This window comes from Orycteropus afer, unplaced genomic scaffold (assembly GCF_000298275.1).
Source record: "Orycteropus afer afer isolate SDZICR_OR568_19922 unplaced genomic scaffold, OryAfe1.0 scaffold00148, whole genome shotgun sequence".
In the NCBI taxonomy this organism is placed as follows: Eukaryota; Metazoa; Chordata; class Mammalia; order Tubulidentata; family Orycteropodidae; genus Orycteropus; species Orycteropus afer.
Genome location: NW_006921735.1, coordinates 2,755,379 through 2,771,351, shown reverse-complemented (window position 1 = coordinate 2,771,351; position 15,973 = coordinate 2,755,379). Strand labels below are relative to the sequence as shown.

The window sequence follows — 15,973 nt, the reverse complement described above, 5'->3', positions numbered from 1 at the left end:
AGATCTCTGCTCAACAGTTAATTTCTCAAATCCTCCCTTATCTATTGGATATTAAAAGGACAATGACTCACATGCATGTATTCATGTATGTGTACACACAAAAAATAATTCATTCCTATCAATCTATATTATTTTCCAACTTTTTTTTCCCATAGCATACATCACTGAATGAACTTAATTATTCATTATTTCACTGTCCCCCACACTATAATAAAAGCTTCATATGACTAGAGACCCTGAAAGTTTAATTCACTGCTATATACCCAAAGCCTAGAATTATGTTTAACACATGGTACTCATGAAATATTTTTGAATGACTCTGGCTATCATATTCACTGTTGTCTTTTCTCAAGAATCTCCTGCCTATAATATGTGTTCCTACCTTCTACAACAGTCAGTATAAGAGTTAGGTAGAGTCACAGCTCTTTTGTTCTTCAATCATTTACAACAATTTCCTTGTTTATACAGGTGAGTTCAAATTTGAAATGTCATTATTTTCTACCAAGGAAGGATGTCTAGAAGAAGGATCTACATTATTTAATGTAGACAGGTAATTTTATGAGATGCCAATTAGGCAGATAACCATTTGTAGGAATGAGAGCTCAGGGTGACTAACAGTAGTGTGAGGGATGATAGTGACCTGGAAAACCATACATACAATGAAAAGGGACAAGATAACAAAGATGTAAAAATTCTCCTGGCAACGTTTTGTACGGAGGATAAAATATCACCACATTCACTTATCCACTGAGCTCAGCATCTTGACTTCCAGAGCCTTACTGCTTATGATTCTCCTTCCTTCTTAAATATCTCTTACCAAGTATAATTTTCAGACTCTCAGAATCACATAACTTTCTGGCAGTTGTTACTGTTTTTTGTCTGTCAGAGAGTATTTACTATCAAGTTGGTCATGGTTTTCTCTCTGAGGCTACTTACTTAGTTGGGTTAACCCTACTGCTTCTGTTTGCATATGTTAGACTGTTGTTGTTATCATGTGCCATCAAGTCATCTCTGACTCAGAGTGACCCCTTTTAGGGTTTCCAAGGCAGTATCTCTCTCTGTGGAAGTAGGTTGCTCAATCTTCCTTCCGAGGAGTAGCCAGCGGGTTTGAACCACCGACCTTCTGGTTAGCAGTCAAGCACTTTAGGCACAACACCACCAGATTCCCATATATTAGACTTCTTTAGATTATCTTTTGTCTCATGTCCCTCAAAACAAAGACTTTTGCTTGATTATTTATACTATTACTAATAAATATCATTATTGATGCATTGTTAAGTATGTAAGATACTAATTATATCTTATTCTATATCATTATATAGTATGTGATTGTTTATTATTTGTCTTTTTTTCTACCTCTTAACCTACCCAAGTTAGAAATCCAGAATATTATTCACAGTAAATGGAAAGAGATGTGGGTTTCCCTTAGATACTAGCTCTAATGTATTATATTATATGTGGAGAAGAGAGTAGATGGACACATTTTCTGTGGATGGATTTTGTCAATAAAGAGAGGCTTACTTAAACTAATGCAATCAGTTAAATTGGGTCTAGTAAAAGAAATTCCACCAGGGAAACTCAGGGAACAATTATTTGTAGGCTTAGCCATGTTTACTATTGGCAAAGATTTCAGATATTAAACTTACTCTACTGTCACTATTAATTACATAATGGTAACAAAATGTCATGAGTTTTTTAGAGAAATATACGTGATAAAAATCAATAAATTCCTTTGGATTGCTTAAAAAAAACCCTCAAATACATCTATTAAAAACAATTATAGAATGTTCAGTTTAATTTATTTAAACTAGTGCTAGTGTTTCTGGAAATCATCCTGAAGGCCCCTGAAAGATGACAGAGCACCTCTGAACTGGGAATGACATTGGAGAAATCAAGATTTTGGCTAACATTGCAGCAAGCATTTTATAGTCTTCTACCTCAGACATTTTTCCCGAAGCTGGCCTAAGGCTAGTTCAGAGAGGTATCTTAAATATTGTTTTCCTGGGAATTTGCCCCATTTGCTACAATGGTTGCACTAGGAAATCACTATACTTAAACCTTTGAGATGAAGAAAGGAGGATACTCAATTCACATTCAAATTCATACACAATAAAGAGATTGATAAAAATGAATTTTGAAATAATTTATAAGAATTTAAGATATATAGATAAAGCATACACATTGTATAACAGCTCAGTGCCCATTTTAGATATAATGTTGGATTCAAAAATGCCTATTAAAGTAGGTTTTCATATGCTAATAATATTTCTGTCCCAGTCAAAATATGAATACTATTTAATTCAAACTAATGTTTCTTGCAAAAGTTCAAATGAGAAACTGTAAGAAAAGATAAGCATTTCTTACATATCTGGCTAAAATCATCTCTTAGTATTATTTATCTTTATACAATACTTAAATCAGTTGCTGCATTCAATATGAAAAACAAATGAATTGATTAACTATATAATTCAAGGCAGAAAATTGGAAATTACAAATGATTGATCATGAATTTGCCAAAATAATTATCTTCGTTCTCTGTTTAATTTTGTGTAATATCATTTCATGGGCACAGCGTGGAAAACAGTAATTTAGAGTCTCAAAATAAAGTTTCAGGTGAAATATATAGAAAATGGAATGCTGAGATGACTGTTTGCACAAGTCACACCTTAAAAGCTTTTCCCTTCAAGTATCAGTAATTTGGGGACATTTTTTCCACAAATTATCTGAATGTTGTTTTCTGTGAGGTGGCATTGAGCAAGTTCTGACCCCTAGTGACCCAATGTACAGGAGAATGAAACACTGCTTGGTCTTGTGTCTTCCTCACAATCATTGCTATGTTTGAGCCACTGTGCCGTCTACTGTATTAATCTGTCTCATTGAGGGTCGTCTCTTTTTCAGTGATGCAGTTTTCCAAGCATGATGTCCTTCTCCAGAAACTGGTCCTCCTGACAGCATGTCCAACATATGTGAGATGAAGTCTGTCCTTGCTTATAAGGAGCATTCTGGATGTACTTCCTCCAGAATAGATTTATTCATTCTTCTGGCAGGCCATGGCATATTAAATATTCTTCACCAACTATATGATTCAAATGTACAAATTCTTCCTCAATCTTTCTTATTCATTATCCAGCTTCCTCAGCATATGAGGTGATTTAAAATACCCTAGCTAGGAGCAGACACATCTTAGTCCTCAAAGTGACATTTTGCTTTTTAACACATTAAAGAGATCTTTCATGACAGACTTGCCCAGTACAGTATGTTGTTTTATTTCCTGAGTGCTATTTCCGTAGGCATTGATGTGGATCTATGTAAAATGAAATTTTTGACAACTATTTATTTTTCTCTGTTTATCATGATGTTGCTCATTAATCCAGCAGTGAGGATTTTTGTTTTCTTAAACTGAGATGTAATCCACACTGAAGGTTGTAGTCTGATTTTCATCAGAAAGTGCTTTAAGTCCTCTTCACTTTCAGCAAGCAAAGGTGCATTATCTGCATATCACAGGTTGCTAAATAGTCATCTTCCAATTCTGATGTCACATTCTTCTTCATATAGTCCAGTTTTTCAGATTATTTGCACAGTATACAGACTGATTAAGTATGGTGAAAGGTTACAACCCTTGTACACACTTTTCTTGATTTTAAACCACACAGTCCCCCCTTGTTCTATATGAATGGCTGCCCCTTGGTCTATGTTCAGGTTGCTCATGAGCACAAATAAGTGTTCTAGAATTCCCAATCTTTGCAAGATTATCCATAATTTGTTATGTTCCATACTGTCAAATGCCTTTGCATAGTCATTAAAACGCAAGTAAACATCTTTCTTGTATTCTCTGTTTTCAACAAAGATCCATTCAACATCAGCAATGATAACCCTATTTCCACATCTTTTTTTTAATTCAGCTTGAATTTCTAGCAGTTCTCTGTTAATGTACTACTTCAACCATTTTTAAATTATTTTCAGCAAAATTTTACTTGCATGTGATATTAATTAAATTGCTTGATGAGTTCTACATTCTGTTGGATCACTTTTTTTTTTGAATGGACACAAATATGGATCTCTTTCAACTGTTTTGCCAGACACCTGCCTTCCAAATTGTTTAGCAAAGGCAAGTGAGCACTTCTAGCATTGTATCAATCTTCCAGCACATAACAATTGGTATTCTGTCAATTCCTGGATCCTTGTTGGTTACCAATATGTTCAGTGCAGTTTGGATTTTTCCCTTCAGTGTCATTGATTTTTGAATCATATGCTACCTCCTGAAATGGCTAAGCAGTGATCAGTTCTTTTTGGTACAATGACTGTGTATTCTTTCCTTCTTCTTTTGATGCTTCCTGCATTATTTAACATTTTGTCCATAGAATCCTAATATTGAAACAAGAGGTTTGAATTTTTTCTTCTATTCTTTCAGCTTGGATATGCCAAGTGTGTTCCTCCTTTTGGTTTTCTAATTCCAGGTCTTTGCCCAAGTCATTACAATATTTTGTCTTCTTGAGCCACCCTTTGTAACCTTCTGTTCAGCTCTTTTACTTCATAAATTCTTCCACTCACTTTAGCTGCTCACCAATCAAAAGCAAGTTTCTGACTCTCTTCTGACATCCATTTTGTGTGTGTGCAAACACACACATACACACATATACACCACACCCTAAGAAAATCCACTGCCACCAAGTTTATTCTGACTTGGTTTAGGACAGAGTAGAGGTGCTCCATACAATTTTCAAGGCTGCAGATCTTTATGGAAGCAGACTCCTTATCTTTCCCCTATGGAGCTACTGGTGGATTCAAACTGCTAACCTTGTAGTTACCAGCCAAATGCTTTAAACATAGTGCCATCAGAGATCCTTTGTACACCTCAGGGAACCAGTTTTATTGTAAAGATTTAAAAAATTACAAAAAAGAAATACAAACAAAATATATCCCTGGTTTTACTGCACTCATAGTAACTAATAAAAAGAAACAAAAAGTTTCTAGTAAGAAAGTACTGGTATTATGTTATGGGAGAAAAGAAGGGCTGTTATGCACAGGGAGACAGTTTGTGGGGCAGGAGTTCACGGGAAGGAAGGACACAGGGAAGAGGTAACTATGGGAAGGAAATGGGAGGGGATCTATTGCATTGTGGGAAATTGCAGTCAATGTCATGAGACAAAGTATAAGTACTGGGATTATGTATTTCTAGAAAAAAGATCAAAAAAACAATTGTGCTGGAAAATTTGATTGGCTCTGTCAATCTTCATTCTGTCCCCCGTCCATTTGAATACTGAAATGTTGAAACTACCCTTTCCACCCAAATTTCTAGATGCTTGATAACCAAACTATGGTACACAATGTAATGCTGTGTAACATTAATGAATAATAAAAAATCTGAAAATCACCTTATAACATAGATGACCTTGAAGGACACTATGCTGAGTGAAATAAGTCAGTCACAAAAGCAAAAATATTGTGATTCTTTCATCACAAAAAGTCAAGGAAATGTTTATAGAGGGTAGGAAAGCATTTTTATTGGCTACCTGAGGGAAAATTGCTTGCTTGTTAAGAGACAGGTGTTGATTTGGATGAGGAGAAAGGCGATGTAATAAAAGCATGTGACCAGTACAATATCACTAAGGAAAAAGAAGACACAGAGAAGTGCACAAGTGGTACAGACAATGAAGGTAAATACTATTATGTGCACAATACTTCCTTATCAATAACAGCAAAAAACTAACCTATGGGTGGATACATAGGTAGATAGGCAAGAGGATCAGGTATAGATAAGCAAAAGGCAATATACACATGGCCATACATAGTTTGGGCAGCCGATAGTCATACATGCATATGTGTATACACTATAAAAATGTCCATATGCCAACAAAGATGAACCATTTTGCACATACCATACTGCATTGTCAGAGAAGGCAAATATGAGTATACGGATGGATAGATGGGTGGACAGGCTGAACTATTAGGTATGTCTATGCAGGGGGAGGGTACCCAAGACCATGCATAGGGTTGGCAGACAATGGTTCTACAAGTATATTTGTATGTTCTGTAAGAATTCCTAGGTGTATAGGAGAGCTGACAAGGGACAAAGTTGTAGTCATTACTTGGCCACAGCCAGCTACCCAGAGGGACCGAGTAGTTGGACCTGTGGGCTCGGGACCATAGTTGCAGGGGACATCAAGCTCAATTAGCATCACATACTACACAAAACATTGCTCCACCTCCTACTTTGGCAAGTAGTAACTGGGATTTAAAAGCTTACAAGCAGCCACCCAGATGCAATGATGGGTCTCTCCTCATCCAGAGCAAAGAAGAATGAAAGAAAACCAAAGATTCATGGAAACAATTAGTCCTAGTGACAGATACACCATGCAATCCTCAGCCTATACAACTATGAGACCAGAAGAACTAGATGGTGCCTGGCTACCACTGTCAACTACTCGGAGGGGGATCTATGTAGGAGATCCTGGATAGAGAGGGAGAACAATGTGGAACAAAACTCAAAATCATTTGGAGGGGGGAAGGGACCAGTTTTGCTGGTCTGATAGAGCTTGGTGGAACCACTCAGACTATGGCCCCTACCTGCCCTTCAGGTCTGCAATTGAACCCACACCTGTGGCTTCCAGCCAAACAAAAAAACAGGCATATGAGTTGAACATTTACCCGAGGTAGATACACTCCTTGGAGATAAAAATTAAGGGAGAAAGAAGGGCTTTTTATGCACAGGGAGACAGCTCGGGAGCAGGAGTCCATGGAGGGATGGGCACAGGGAAGAAGTAACTATCAGGAGGAAGTGGGAAGGGAGCTGTTGCATTGGGGTAAATTGTAGTCAATATGAGACAAAGTGTTTGTGAGCTGCTGTACGGAAAGCGAATTTGCTCTGTAAACTTTCACCCAAATCACAATAAAAAAGAAGAAAAAAAAAAAAGTCCATATGCTGTATAGAGCTAACAGAGGAGGGATAAAATTAGGATAGCTTCTTAGCTACAACTAAGCATTTTGAGAATAGTGCCTAAGGCACTTGACTGCTAACCAGAAGACTGGCGGTTCAAACCCACCAGCCACTCCTCAGAAGGAAGGTTGGGCAATCTACTTACGTAGTGATACTGCCTCGGCAACCCAAGGAGGGGTCACTATGAGTCGGGTCCAACTCGATGGCACATAACAACAACAACAACAAGCAATTTTGAAGGATTGAGCCTTGGGGCATGCAGGCTTGGGACATGGTCATGGGGAACATGAAGCTCGATTGGTACAACAGAGAGCTGGGGTCTTAAAACCTGGCAAGTGGCTACCTAAGATGCAACTGCTGGTCTCTCCTTGTCCATAACAAAGAAGAGTGAAGAAAATCAAAGGTTCATGGAAGCAATTAGTCCAAAGGACCAATGGACCATGAAAACCTCAGCCTATATGACCCTGAGACCAGAAGAACTAGATGGTTCCCAGCTACTACTGCCAATTACTTGGGAAGAGATTAAAATTGGAGATCTTGTCTAGAGTGGGAGAAAAATGTGAAACAAGCAAGCAAACAAACAAACAAACAAAAACACGAAAAGGATTAGGATTACTGGTCAGATAGAGACTGGTGAAACCCCAGAGACTATGGCCCCAAGTCACCTTTGGGGCTGAAATTGTTTCATCTCTTGTCATCTTTCTTCTACTATCAAGAGATTCTGTCACCATCCCCTTACGCAACTCATGAAAACTTTGATACAATTAAACTGGAAATTACTTGACTGGCTACATTTCTAAATTAGTTCTGAAATACTCTACAGTGTCTCCATCCACAATGACAAATCACCTTTAAGGATAGGCCCTTTCCCAGAATGAATTGCACAGATGAAGTGTAGTGAATTACTTAACATGGCTCCTCTATCAGAGGTCTTTATGATTCCCACCGGATGACTATGTAGGACTATGCAGATGTGTGATGTTTGTAGCCTACCAAGGGGATTGTATTGTTGTTGTTGTTGTTATGTGCTGTCGAGTCGGCCCCGACTCATAGCGACCCCTCCTTGGGTTTCCGAGGCAGTGTCTCTACGGAAGTAGGATTGCCCAACCTTCCTTCCGAGGAGTGGCTGGTGGGTTTGAACCGCCAGCCGTCTGGTTAGCAGGCAAGTGTTTTAGCCACTATGCTACCAGAGTAAATTAGGTACATGGCACACTTGTGGGGGTGGCACCATGGAAATAAGGTATATGGAAATCTAACATGGGGATTGATCAGTTTGTCATTCTGGTAGGCTTTAAAAAAGCCATCCCAGAGGTGGAAAAGGGTGATCTCACTTCCATAAAGACAGAAGCGCAGCAGTAGTGAACTTTTCATTGGATCTCCTTTACATAGAGACAGCAGAGAGAAGGCAGCATCAGAGGCATCAGAACCAAGAGACAGAGCTGTGGGCTTCCCAGCCCACGGAGCAAGAAAGCTGAGTCTTCAGGCAGGAGGCCTGTTGGCAGAGTAGGATGCACATATAGGCATAGCTACAAGAGCTTTGTAAAAGTTGCCTGAGTAGGGCAAAAGCCAGATCAAGATGCCAAGGGTGAAAGAGAGGGGTGCCTGTGGGCATGGCCATAGGGAGGCTGTCCTGATGGAAGAATTGTATCCTGAGCATTCCTGAACCTGAATTGTAACCTGTTACTTCCCTAATAAACTCCATAATTCTGAATATTGCCTGTGAGTTCTGTGTGTCCATCACAATGAATTACCGAACCCAGCAGAGAAGCAGATAATGCCATGGGAGGGACGGTTGGTGTCAGACTTGGTAACAAGGTTGTAAGGTGGCAGCATGTCTGACCTCTGCCTCTCAGGAACCAACCTTTGGTTGCTAATGTTGTTCTGGATTTTCTTTCTTCCTTGAGATGTTAGAGGAGGTCAGGATATGTCTACACCTCCATCCCTTTTTGCAACAGACAACAAAATCTTTACTGTGTATCTAATCCCCATAAGATCCAATTATTACACATTCTCTGTTTTTTTTAATCACCACATTCTCAGGGTCTATGGTATCTGAATTCTTTAATTCTCTATTTCCAGGCCAAAAGTAGTTAGGTTCCTGGGAAGAGACAGCTAGAAAAGTCTTGTCACAGTATGAATCTGTATCTCTTAGTACATTCAGAATTTACAGATTTGGCCACAGACAATGCATTGTAGTAATTACCTAGTATGGCTTTTCTAGCCATACATCTTTGTAAACTCCATGGTGGAATTTGCTGTGAGCAACTTAGGAGCTCCTGATTGTAAAAGTTATCCACCAGGTATATTTCTGTTAAGTGGCACAAAACAATATTCTGGGAAGTTCACTTTCTCTCAGGTGCTTAGAATTCTGATGTTATGATTGGTTAGTCTGGCCACTCTGCCAGGCTCAAAATGAGGCTTCCTAGAGGCAGAAGTCTCTCTGACTGCTGGCTAAGAAGAGCGTGCTGCTGAGAGAAATGCACTCCTGAGAGATACGTGCTACTGAAAGAGACACCGAGAGACATGCACTGCTGGGAGAGAGACTCAGAGAGAGTGTTGGCTGAGAGATGGTGGGCTGAGAGAGACTGAGAATTGTTCCTGAACTTGAATTGTAGCCTGGTGCTTCCCTATTAAATCCCATAATCTGTGCAGTGTGGCACTGCAGCAAATTATTGAACCTAGCAGAAATGTGGTGGGTGCTGTGGGAAGAATGGTTGGTGTCAGGGTTGATGAAAGGGCTGGAGGGAGGCAGCATGTCTGGCCTCACAGGAATGGGCCTTGGGCTATTGATGGTGATTCTGTCTTCCACTTGTGGGGTTAGAGGAGGTCAGAACATGCAGCCTCCTTACCTTTTGGCAGACAGGTACAAAAATATATATATATAAGTGATGAGGAGGACAAAATCTAAGTGATTTTCCACAATACCTTTAAAACATTCTCTGTTAAAGTAGATAACATAAAACACAAGATACTTGGGGTGTTAATATGGATTAGACACAAACACATATTCATATCATATCATGAGAACAAGGTACCCGCATAGAAACACACTCATAAGCATATTCAAAGAAGTACCAAAAGGTACTTACTGCTCAAGTGAAGTAAGGATATCCTGGGTTTAACAAAGTTAAACAAGTTCTTTACTGAATGACTTCTCATAATCTTTAACAGGCTAATTATGCATTAGAAATCTCCAAGATTATTTAGCATTCAAAGTTTCCTAAATTCATTTGACCTCAAAATCATTTTTCTTATAGTATCTTGCTGAACTAATGTTAGGAATATCTTTTAGGAACTGCTACTCTAAAAGAATGAATGTGTACTTATTGTGACTGATTGTTGTTGTCATCCAGTTGATTCCAGCTCATGAGGACCCCAGGTGAGGTGGGGGACAAAGAATAGGGGAAGATCCACATACCCCTCCCCTAAACACACAATACATGAAGGGCAAAGGGAAGGGAATGGAGAGGGAAAGTCTGTTAAGATCTGGAAGGAATTCCAGCAATTGTGTGAAAAGGTCCCTTCATTTTAACATGATTTGCATAAGATCATATATCTCCTTAAGGGGTGAGATAGGACAATATCAACTGAGCCCAAATCATCTGGTGAGGAAAAGAAAGTGTTAAAAGAAATATACAACTCACAACATGTTACAGCCTGAAAAAGTAAGAAAACAAGAATTTAAACAAAAACTGAAATGCTCAATTCTAATTTTATTACCTCATATAATTGTGGTTGCTGTTGTTAGGTGCCATCGAGTCATCTCTGACTCATAGCGACTTTATGCACAGTAGAAACACCACCGGTCCTGAGCCAGTTCCATGGTTCTTGCTATACTTGAGCCTATCGTCGCTGACACTGTGTCAATCCATCTCATTAAGGGCCTTCCCCTCTTTCATGGAACTTCCACCTTACCGAGCATGACATCTTTCTCCAGGGAATGGTCCCTTCTGACAACATGACCAAAGTAGGTGAGACAAAATCTGGCCATTCTTGCCTCCAAGGAACATTCTGCCTGCACTTCCTCCAGGACAGAACTGTTAGTTCTTTTAGCAGTCCACAGTACTTTCAGCATTCTTTGCCAATACGACAGCTCAAAAGCATCAATTCTTCTTCAGTCTTCCTTATTCATTGTCCAGATCTAACATGCATATGAGGCAATTGAAAATATCATGGCTTGTGTCGAGCACACCTTAGTCCTCAAGGAGACATCTTTGCTCTTCAGCACTTCAAAGAAGTCCTTTGCAGCTGATTTGCCCAGTGCTATACATAGTCTGATGTCCTGACTGCTGCTTCTTTTGGCATCAGTTGTAGAACCAAGCAATGTGAAGTCTTTCACAATTTCAATCGTTTCTCCATTTATCATAATGCTGCTTATAGGTCCAGTTGTGAGGATTTTTGTTTTCTTTATATTGAGATGTAATCCATATTGCAGGCTGTATTCTTCAATCTACAGCAGTAAGTACTTCAGGTCATCCTGACTTGAAGCAAAGTTGTGTCATCAGTATATTGCAGGTCTTTAATGAGTCTTTCTCCAATCCTGATGCCACGTTCTTCTTCATATAGTCCAGCTTCTTGGATTATTTGCTCAACATACATATTGAATAAGTATGGTGAAAGAATACAACCCTGACACACTCCCTTCTTGATTTTAAACTAGGCAGTGTTCCCTTTTTCTGTTAGAATGACAGCCTCCTGGTCTATGTACAGTTTCCTTATAACTACAGTTAAGTGTTTTGGAATTCCCATTCTTCTCAATGTTATCCACCATTTGTTATGATCCACACAATCAAATGCTTTTGCATAGTCAATAACACAAGTGAACATCTTTCTGGTATTCTTTGCTTTGAGCCAAGATCCATCTGATATCAGCAATGATATGCCTCTTTCCATGTCCTCTTCTGAATCCAGCTTGCATTTCTGGAAGCTCTCTGTCAAATACAGTGCTGAAACCATTTTTGAATTATCTCTGCAAGACTTTACTTGCATGCAATATTTATGATATTGTTTGATAATTTCCATATCCTGTGGGATCACCTTTCTTTGGAATAGGTACAAATATGGATCTCTTCAAGTCAATTGACCACATAGCTGTCTTCCATATCTCTTGGCATAGATGAGTGAGTGTCTCCAGCGTGGTATATATTTGTTGAAACATCTCAATTGGTATTGTCAATTCCTGGAGCCTTGTTCTTTGCCAGTTCTTTCAGTGAAGCTTTGACCTCTTCCTTCATACCATTGGTTCTAGATCATAAGCCATCTCCTGAAAAGGATGAAGATTAACCATCCTTGGTACAGTGACTCTCTGTATTCCTTCCATCTTCTTTTGATGCTTCCTGCATCATTCAATATTTTGCCCATAGAATATTTCAATATTGCAACTCGAGGCTTAAATTTTTTCCTCAGTTCTTTCAGCTTGTGAAAGGCCGAGCATGTTCTTGCCTTTTGGTTTTCTAACTCCATGTCTTTGAACATTTCACCATAGTAACTGGATTTGTTTGCTTGAGCTGTTCTTTGAAATATTCTCTTTAGCTCTTTAATCTTGTCATTTCTTCCATTTGCTTTAGGTACCCTTTGCTCAAGAGCAGGTTTCAGAGTCTCTTCTGACATCCATTCTGGTCTTTTCTTTCTTTCTTGTATTTTTAATAACCTCTTGTTTTCTTCATGGATGATGCTCTTGATGTCATCCCCCAATTCTTCTGGTTTTTCAGTTATTGGTGTTCAGTGCATCAAATCTATTCTTTAGATGGTCTCTAAATTCAAGAGGGATATATTCAAGATCATATTTTGGCTCTTGTGGACTTGTTTTAATTATCAACTTCAAGTTGAACTTGCATATGAGCAGTTGATGGTCTGTTCCACAATCAGCTCCTGGCCTGGTTTTGGCTGAAGATATTGAGCTTTTCCATTGCCTCTTGCCACAGAAGTAGTCAATCTGATGCCTGTATATTCCATCTGGCGAAGTCCACACGCTGTTTGGGTGGTTGAAAAAGGTATTTGCATTGAATAAGTTGGTCTTGTCAAATTCCATCACGTGATCTCCAGCATTATTTCTGTCACCGAGGTCAAATTTTCCAACTACCGGTGATTCTTCTTTGTTTCCAACTTTTGCATTCCAATCAGCAGTGATAAGAAACACACCTTGTTTGCATGTTCAGTCAACTTGAGACTGCAGAAGTTGATAAAAATTTTCTCACATTATTAAGCTCCTATTATTCCTTGTATTTAGATTCAATGATAACTTCTTTTTTAAATACATTTTATTGAAATATAATTTATGTACAGTGAAATACACTAAACTTAAGTGACATGGGTCAATGCATTTTTTTTAATTTTTTTTTTTATTTTTAGGCAGTGTTCCCTCTCCTCTCTTCCCACCACTGGCAACCAAGAAAGAATATTTCCTTCCATATATAAATCTTTCCTTGACCCTCCACAACAACGAACTAATACTATATTTGTCCTTCTGTGATTGACTTATTTCACTCAGCATAGTGTCCTCTAAGTTCATCCATATTATGTGGTGCTTTGCAGACTCTACATTATTCTTTAGTGCTACACAGCATTCCATTATGTGTATGTACCATAGTTTGGTGATCCCCTCGTCCCTTGCCAGAAATGTAATTATTGGCAAATATTAATTTGTTGCTGTCATTTTTGTTATGTGATTTTTTGTGGTGTCCATTTCTGTGTTCCATGTAATATTCTATCCTAAGTTCATTTTGTTTATGAATTGTGTTTCACTTCCTTCATTGCTATTGTTTTAGTATTTGCTGAATATTAATGCTGGTCGTCTTTTTTGATGTGAAGGTTTATCATTTTTCTTTGAGGTTACCCTGTGATTTATAGTTTTCTTTCCAAGTTTAGAATAGTCTGTTCTATCTTATAGCTGTCTTGACTTCCCTATTGTCTAGAAGTTCTGTAAAGACACAGTTTTTTCCCTCCATTTAGTTTGTAGTTTTCCTCATTACTCAATTGATGCCTCTGGTTGCCTGTTTATAATCTTGTAGGCTAATTTACTTTGGACACTTCCATAGCTGGATTGGTTTCTGGGTTACATCATCATGTGTGTTAATGGACTCCCTTTAGCATCTCTTGCAAGGTTGGTCTGGTTTTAAAAAATGTCCTTAATTTCTGCTTATCTGGAAAAGTCCTAATTTCACCATCATATTTGAGGAACATTTTTGCTGGGTACATAATTCTTGGTTGGAAATTTTTCTCTTTCAGGGTTTTATATATACCATCCCATTTTCTTCTCTCCTGCATGGTTTCTGCCAAGAAATCCGACCTTAGTCTTATTGGTTACCCCTTGTAGGTAACTTCACTTTTCCCATGCTGCTCTCATGATACTTTCTTTGTCTTTGGTTTTGGTAAGTTTGATGATGATATATCTGGGTGATTTTCTTTGGGGTTCTATCCTGTTTTGGGTTCATTCGACTTCCAATGGATATATTCTCTTTCATCATACCTGAAAAATTTTCTTCCAACAAATCTTCAACAATTTTCTCTGTGGTTTTTTCTGTCTCTTCCTGTTCTGGAACTCCAATGACACATAGGTTACTCCTTCTAATGGTATCCCACATGAACCTTAGGCTTTCTTCATTTTGTATTGATCTTTTTTCTTATTGATCCCTTTCCAAAGATGTGGTCAGGTATTTGCCTTCAATCTCCCCAATTCTGTCTTCCATTGATTCATTTCTGCTCCTTTGCCCATTCAATGTCTTACCTATCTCTCAAAATTTAGTATTAATCTTCTGGATTTCTGTGTCTAGATTTTGTATCATTTCTAATTTTTCATTTATTTTGTCATTTTGTTCTTATATTGTCTTTTGAAATTGTTCTAGGGTTTTCTTTGTGTTTTCCTTGATCTGTCACTCAATTCATTGAAAATACCTAAATATAATTCTTTTGAATTCCTTATCAGGGAGGTTCAATGCTGCATTTTCCTCAGGGATGGGTTTTGTGTCTGTATCCTGGTCCCTTGTTTCTCCTGCTTTATTTTGCTTCTTTGTGTGGACTGTGATGCTCTGTTGTCTCTGAAACATTGTGCCATTTTTGTGTTTATATTTAATTGGTGATTGTATGTTGGAGTAACTTGCCCACAATTTTTGTTTTCTTTGTATGTTATCTACACAAGCAAGGTACTGTGCTCCTCTATTCACTAATTGACAGCACTTATACACTCACCACCTGTCTCCTTTCCTGTTGTCATCCTCTCATATGTCCCTGCAGACCTTGGCAAACAGAGCCTATTCTTAGGTGCCTGGAATCCAAATGAGAATGCTATCATTTTAAAATCCAAAATGGTTGCCACTTGTAAAGATTCAAAATGGCTGTGCCTTCGGTCACTTTAAATATCCAAAATGGCCAACATTTGTAAACATTGAAAATGGCTGCACCCTCAGTCACTTTAAATATTCAAAATAGATCCCGTGTATAAAAAATCAAAATGACTGCACCCTCTGGACAGCAGAAAATCAACAGCTCAGGTTGTCTCCCTCCTTGCTGTTTCCCTTCCTAGTCATAGGCCACCAGCACAGTTGTCCCTGCAGCCCTTAGTGACCAGGGCTGATCTTTAGGTCAATTCTCAGGTCCCAACACTACTTGGAAATATTTAGGCTATTGGTCCCATCAGAGTAGCTGACAGTCCGCAGCTCTGATCGTCTCTGTACTCACTGTTTTTGTTCAGGTTTTTCCACTAGTTGGTGCCTAATCCACTTCTGTATAGTTCCTTTCAAAGCTCAGGGCTCCAGGATTATCTTCTGTATCCCTGTCCATTGGTGTTTCTTTTCTTTGTTAAAGGGTTTCTGTGCTGCTTATCTACCTATTCCTCCATCTTACCAGAAGTCTGATTTAATGATAAATTCTTGTTGTTGTTGTTGTTGTTATGTGCCGTCGAGTCGGCCCTGACTCATAGCGAACCCTCCTTGGGTTTCCAAGGCAGTATCACTACGGAAGTAGGATTGCCCAACCTTCCTTCCGAGATAAATTCTTAATAACCTAAAATCAGTTTTGCAAGTTAAAAAACTCCTTAAT

The 15,973-nt window shown here is 38.5% G+C and overlaps 1 protein-coding gene across 1 annotated transcript in view; it reads right to left on the bottom strand.

Moving 5' to 3' along the window:
* Window positions 1-15,973, bottom strand: part of LRP1B (LDL receptor related protein 1B) — a 1,967,638-nt gene that overhangs the window by 1,559,923 nt on the left and 391,742 nt on the right. Inside the window, exon 6 of the mRNA XM_007946050.1 lies at window positions 10,582-10,594. Coding sequence (XP_007944241.1) covers window positions 10,582-10,594 — 13 coding nt within the window. The remainder of the gene's footprint in view (window positions 1-10,581; window positions 10,595-15,973) is intronic.